The following is a 6,763-nucleotide window of genomic DNA, read 5'->3' as shown; positions in this document are numbered from 1 at the left end:
TCTCTGGTGAAATGTGGCGAAGTTCCTTTTTGGGGGGCTCATGTTATTTTGTGAACTGTTTTTGTGCTCCCTGTCATACCTCTACCCCAGGCCAGTGCTCACTCGGCTCTCATACAAACAAAGCGACAAAGGCGAACAAAGTCAACTCTTCCTTCTCACAACAATGCTTTGACATCGCATTAGCCTTCTACCATTTTAAAAGTCTATGCTGGATGCAGCCCTCATTCTCCAGCCCTAAGGTGTACCTCTTTTTTCCTTGTTAACAATAAATAGTAAAGATGTAAAATGTAACAGTAAACTCAGCCTCCAGAAAGAGGGATCCTGGATCCAGCTAGTGCTAAAACGAGCATGAGTATAGCTCTAAGAAAAAAGTCACTTTTCAAGAGTTCAGAAAGTTCCTCAGAGAACAGAACAAAATGTGGCAGTTATTTGCAGAGCCAGCACAAAACAGATTAGGCTGACCCCTCAAAGGTATGTAGATTTTGCTCATGCTCTGATTTTTATTGCCATTTCACCTTCATAATTGCAATACAGCATCTGCTCAGTCACTGATCACCAAGCCTCATTCTCGGATACCTTCCCACTATGTTGCAACCATCCATGTGTGGTAGCTAAAGCCAATCAGGAAAGATATTGCTGTGAGAGAGGTTAAGTTGGGCACATAAAGAATAGCTTTGGAGGCTAAATTCTGCACAACAGAAAGCTGAATTAGTCACTTGCCAGAATGCTCAGGGCGGCACTTAATTAACACCATCATTTACATAAGTTTCTTTCTCTAGTTTGGATAGCCTGGCTCATAATAATTGCTTGTGCTTACCCTTAACCTGACAATTGAATAGAAATTGTGAGATGAGATCACTCGAGAAAAAAGGCACCAGCCAGACAACTAAACAAAAAGACTCTTGCAGCCAACACCAAATATGCTGAAATAAAAAAAATTTAGCTTTTATTATTATTATTACTGTTTAAAAGAACCATTTAATACTTCATCATGTAATAAATGATTGATGTACAGAAATACATTTTGATAAACTGATATTTCAAAATGCAATCTTATTGGCTACTGTTGGAGACAAATGGGCTAGATCATGGGCATAGGACAAAAGGCCCATGGGCCAGATGCGTCTTGTGGAAGCTTTATCTGGCCCGGATGATAGTTGGGCTCTCCTACCACCACCATCAGCTGCTCTCAGTTATTGAGCTGCAGAGTGACACATTGGCAGAAGCAGCACTGCTGAAAGGGTGGCACTGAGAGAGCCCAATGATCATGCAGGCCATTGTGATAATTGGGTTATCCCAATGCTGTCCTTTCAGCAGCACAACTTTTGCCAAGGAGCTGTGAGGGAGAGATGGATAGAAGGCACGGAACAGTACAGGAGAAGAGGCAAAGCAAGAGGGGAGTGAAAGGGAGAAGTTGCCAAGGTGCTGGGGGAGCCCAATTAGCATGTGAGCTGGCCTTTCAGCAGTGGCACTTCTTCTGAGATATCTCTTTGCAGATAGTTATTAGCTGTTGAGCTAATTGTTGAGCTAAGCTGTTGAGTTTGGTTCCCAAACCAAGGCTTGCAACCCAAATGTGAGTTGTGTGGATGATATTCCTTATGGTTGCAGGAGGCATTGTTTCCTGTAAGCTGCACAATCACATGGCCGCACAGCTGGAATTGATCCTGTGCACCTTCCGTTTTAGCACTCCAGAGTGTTGTTATTATACAGCCTATACTGGTCTGGTTATGTTCTGCAATCTGGAATCCATCCAAGATTCTAGGAATCACAAAAATACTGTAGGATTTGTGCTATTCCAAGCAAGATTGTTTTCTGGAGGAGAGCTGGTGTAATTTGCTCAAGGCCAAGAATGTCCAAGTGTTGTTGTTGTTAATATGTACCAACTCCATGGTACATGCTGGGCTGAGAGAAAAACTGTATTTAGGGTTGTTCTGGCCCCTGACTGTGACCATGGGCTGGAGGTGGGCTCTGAGGAAGAAGCAAGATTGTCATAAAAGAGCTTTTTTGGCTAAAACATAACTGCATCAACTTACAGGAGCATCTCCAAGCATCCAGAGGTATCTCTAGGCATAGGCTTACAGCATTTCAGGCAGCTCTATGGATGACACTGTCTGTCAGTATCTAGTGAGGCCCAAGAGCAAAGCAATGGCAAAATACAGGGTCATATATAGACAAGCTACTTACTTGTTCTGATTTATTAGGAAATCAGTGCTAATTGGCCAGAAATAGACTAGTTTGATAACAAAGTGGCATACGTCCCAGGTTCTCATCATTAGGAGACATCTTATCAGACACATATATCAGATAATGGGCCAGGCTGATACCAGCAAGAGATGCCCCATCATTGGGGAGAGGGGGAATATCTGGCAGGTGCAGCTAAATTAATTCATGTAAAGAATAAACATAGCTTGGGGTTTTGAAGTGGGTACACATCTTATCACCCTCATAACATTGAGCAGGTGCAGCAGCTGAGGTTTTTGGTTTGAGTCCAACTTCTCTGGCTTCTCATGGGAACAGTTCAGTGACATGCAGACAGTTTCTGGGTGCTGGAAGACACAGGGGATGGTTGACAAGCACACCAGATGGAAGATGGTTTCTGGGCCTTACATTGGCCATTACAAGGGTCGAAGTGGTTTTCAGCCACTGTGTCGTGGCACACTAGTGTGCCGTGAGACAGCCTTAGGTGTGCCGTGGGGCCAGAGGAGGCAGGCAGCAGCCGCGCGTGGGAGAAGCAGCGGCTTTGACCCTCACGTGGCAGTGGCGAAAAAGGAGCAGCCGCTGCTTTGCATCTCCTGCTGTGAGCAAGAGGAAGGCTGCAACCCGATCCTCATTTACCTGGAAGTAAGTCCCGTTGACTATTATGGGGCTTACTTCTGAGTAGACATGCCTAGGATTGGGTATGAAGTCCGTTGTTGCCTGTCCTGCATGCTGAGAAAGCCAAAGTAGCCTGGAGGAGGTCTGGGAGGAGTGAGTGAGAAGGAGGGAGCCAGAGGCAGGCAAGCAGGTAGGAAGCCAGCGAGTCTGCTGAGGCCACCAGCCTCAGAATGAACATAGGAACATAAGAACAGCCCCACTGGATCAGGCCATAGGTTCATCTAGTCCAGCTTCCTTTATCTCACAGCGACCCACCAAATGCCCTAAGGAGCACACCAGATAACAAGAGACCTCATCCTGGTGGGCTGGCTGAGAGTCCATGAAAGTCCCTTCTCCTTGCCACAGTTGCCTGCAGCTCCCCAAAGCGACCCTCCCTGCCTTGCCTTTCAGAGGAAGGGCGCTGGGCCACAATCCTATCCACACTTTCCTGGGAGTAAGCCCTATTGACTATAATGGGACTTACTTCTGAGTAGACATGCCTGGGCTGGGCTCTCAGGCTCCTGTCCTAGCCCCACTTTACTGGGAGTAAGCCCCATTGACTATAATGGGACTTACTTCTCAGTAGACACACCTGGGATTGGGCTTTTGGTAACACTTTTTTTGAAATACAGGAGCAGGCAATTGGCAGTGGGGGGGGGAGAGAATGTGAGGCAAGTGATTCTGTACCTTGAGTGAGGGGAGGGACAACAAGAGAGGTTTTAACTGCAATTATGAGAGGAGGGGGGAATGTGCCTGTGGGAGGGGGTGGGTGGGGGAGAGGAGGAGAAAAGTGCCAGTTGCCTGCTCCTGTATTTGAGAAAAAAGAGTGCAACCAAAAGCCCAATCCTAGGCATGTCTACTCAGAAGTAAGTCCTACAGGCACATTCCCCCCCCATTGTCCCCCCCTTTGGCTGCAATCCTAACCACACTTTCCTGAGAGTAAGCCCCATTGAACAAAATAGGACTTACTTCTGAGTAGACCTGGTTAGGATTGTGCCCTTCGTCATGTAATGATTTAATTGTATTAATTATATTAATTAAAAATTAATTGTAATGTACTAATTGAATGTAAATAAAAAACTGGGAGTGTGCCTTGACAGTGTGCAGTGAGCTGAAAAAGGTTGAAAATGGCTGGTCTAAGTAAAAAAAAAGTTTGGGAAGCATTGCACTAAAGTCTGCAACCTGCCCATCTTTAAAGATCTGCTGTCAAAACAAGTGTCTACAGTCAGTCACATAAGAAGCAGCTCTTAAGAAAGGCAAGACAAATAGCGAGAGGCCTTCTCAATGAAAGTAAATTCATGATCATGCTTTGGTAGAACAGGCTACTGATATGAAATAATCATGCTAGTTAATAGAAAGCTTTTCAGCAGTTTCCAGTCATAAGAACATAAGAACAGCCCCACTGGATCAGGCCATAGGACTAGATTAGTCCAGCTTCCTGTATCTCACAGCGGCCCACCAAATGCCCCAGGGAGCACACCAGATAACAAGAGACCTCATCCTGGTGCCCTCCCTGGCATCTGGCATTCTGACATAGCCCATTTCTAAAATCAGTAGGTTGCACATACACATTGTGGCTTGTACCCCATAAAGGATTTTTCCTCCAAAAACTTGTCCAATCCCCTTTTAAAGGCATCTAGGCTAGACGCCAGCACCACATCCTGTGGCAAGGAGTTCCACAGACCGACCACACGCTGAGTAAAGAAATATTTTCTTTTTTCTGTCCTAACCCACCCGACACTCAATTTTAGTGGATGTCCCCTGGTTCTGGTATTAAGTGAGAGTGTAAAGAGCATCTCCCTATCCACTCTGTCCATCCCCTGCATAATTTTGTATGTCTCAATCATGTCCCCCCTCAGGCGTCTCTTTTCTAAGCTGAAGAGGCCCAAACGCCGTAGCCTTTCCTCATAAGGAAGGTGCCCCAGCCCCGTAATCATCTTAGTCACTCTCTTTTGCACCTTTTCCATTTCCACTATGCCGTTTTTGAGATGTGGCGACCAGAACTGGACACAATACTCCAAGTGTGGCCTTACCATCGATTTGTACAACGGCATTATAATATTAGCCGTTTTGTTCTCAATACCCTTCCTAATGATCCCAAGCATAGAATTGGCCTTCTTCACTGCCGCCGCACATTGGGTCGACACTTTCATCGACCTGTCCACCACCACCCCAAGATCTCTCTCCTGATCTGTCACAGACAGCTCAGAACCCATCAGCCTATATCTAAAGTTTTAAAGTCATACTTTTAAAGTACATTTTCATGAAAACTGTAATAACTACAGTGGCAATTGTTGTACCTCTGCCATTTTATTATGCAGTTGATTCAGTTATGGAGCTGATAATAACATCTGAGATTTGGGAACAACTCCTACTGCATTTTTAGTATACTAATCTGAAATGTATTTCAGAAATCATTTTCAGGTACTGAAGTCTTATAAAATGGTGCCTCATCACTGAGTTACTTTAACTGGTTCCTATCCCTCTGGGATTTTGGTGGGAGCCACACAAAAGTTCCAAGTCAGAGTAGCAGGGTTCTTCTTGAATCAACTCTTCTTATTTTACAAATTAAGCATGATCTTTAGTAGGTAGGGGTGACCTTTCATCCCTTCATCTGACTAAAAAAAGGTTGTTCTGAAAGTTGGAAGTTCTTAACAGTACAGAGAAACTTATAGCAATTTCTTTCCTCCACATGATGTGCAAGAGTGTTTCACAGTCCCCCAACTGCGATAAAGAGTAAGATGGATAAAGCAAAGAAGGAATTGAAAAACTCACTGGGGAGGAGCCCCTATCCACCCTATCCCAGTAGTCTGATGTCAGATTCCACTCCAGGACCCAGCTCAACTCCAGCAGATAGCATGAATCGAACGATTAATAGGAAATATCCTGCAATCAAAGAAAGGGGATTTTACTCTGATGTCCTTACACCAGGAGCCTCAGATCTTTTGGGGGTAAGTATATAGAACCTCACTTCTCTCTCTTGGTTTGTTCTGCAAACAGGTCCCATATACATGTCATACATTTTTTTGAGGAGGGCCTTTTGGGGGCATATTTTGCTCAGTCTATGCCTCCCCTCTAAATACATAGCTATTCCTGTGCTATACAGAGATAGGATGCTGGATTTCAGTTTCTATTATTTCAGTTTACCAGTTTGTATTCTTCTGGAATGCGTTTCGGATTTTAGTTCCTATGGATCTTTTGAGGAATATGAATTATTTTCATGAATGCAACAATCCCAATTCTGTAGTTCTATAATGAATTCTCAGATGTTTCAATAAATGGCTGGGTTTTGTCCTTATTGGCGCAATATATGTAAAGCTGTTCTGTGTACTATAATACTGGCTTCAGTTTACTGGCTTGTACAGAAAGAGAGCTTAAAATTCATTTATTTAAATAGCTACTCTTCAGTTACAAAGTTGGAAGTGGGTTTGTTTTTTAATTAAATTTGAGATTCTTAGGGAATTGTATAAACTACTAGATTTTACATAGATGATGGTTGTTAATATACAGATTCCTAGTTATGATGACCATTATCTTATAGGTTTCTTTTTTTCTCCTGTTGTGACTTGCAGTCCAATCCTATGCATGTTTACTCAGAATTAAGTCTCGCTGTATTCCGTGGAGCTTGCTCCTAGGAAAGTATGCATAGGATTGCAGCCAAATCTTATTTTGCACATAGAATTCTCTTTATGTTTTTTAGATTTCCTTGTAATCTTTTTCTTCTCAATTACAGGATGTGTGTGCTGGTCCCACCGTGCAGAAGGGCTTGCTGAGACAGTCAGAGCTTGAGGAGCACACACCAAATGGTAAATATACAGAAGATAATGTAATCATCAATGTTCTCACTGAGAAATAGAAAGTAAGTTGAAAACTAAGTTCCTAGAACAGAAAAACTGGAAAAAAAAAACCA

At 43.6% G+C, this 6,763-nt stretch overlaps 1 protein-coding gene across 1 annotated transcript in view; it reads left to right on the top strand.

The window, feature by feature from the left end:
- The first annotated feature begins 5,594 nt into the window (after positions 1 to 5,594).
- DNAH1 (dynein axonemal heavy chain 1) overlaps positions 5,595 to 6,763 on the top strand; it is a 148,729-nt gene continuing 147,560 nt past the window's right edge. Inside the window, exons 1-2 of the mRNA XM_066617083.1 lie at positions 5,595 to 5,804; positions 6,587 to 6,659. Coding sequence (XP_066473180.1) covers positions 5,595 to 5,804; positions 6,587 to 6,659 — 283 coding nt within the window. The remainder of the gene's footprint in view (positions 5,805 to 6,586; positions 6,660 to 6,763) is intronic.

Source organism: Tiliqua scincoides, chromosome 2 (assembly GCF_035046505.1).
Source record: "Tiliqua scincoides isolate rTilSci1 chromosome 2, rTilSci1.hap2, whole genome shotgun sequence".
Taxonomy (NCBI): Eukaryota; Metazoa; Chordata; class Lepidosauria; order Squamata; family Scincidae; genus Tiliqua; species Tiliqua scincoides.
This window is presented reverse-complemented; position numbering and strand designations above follow the sequence as displayed.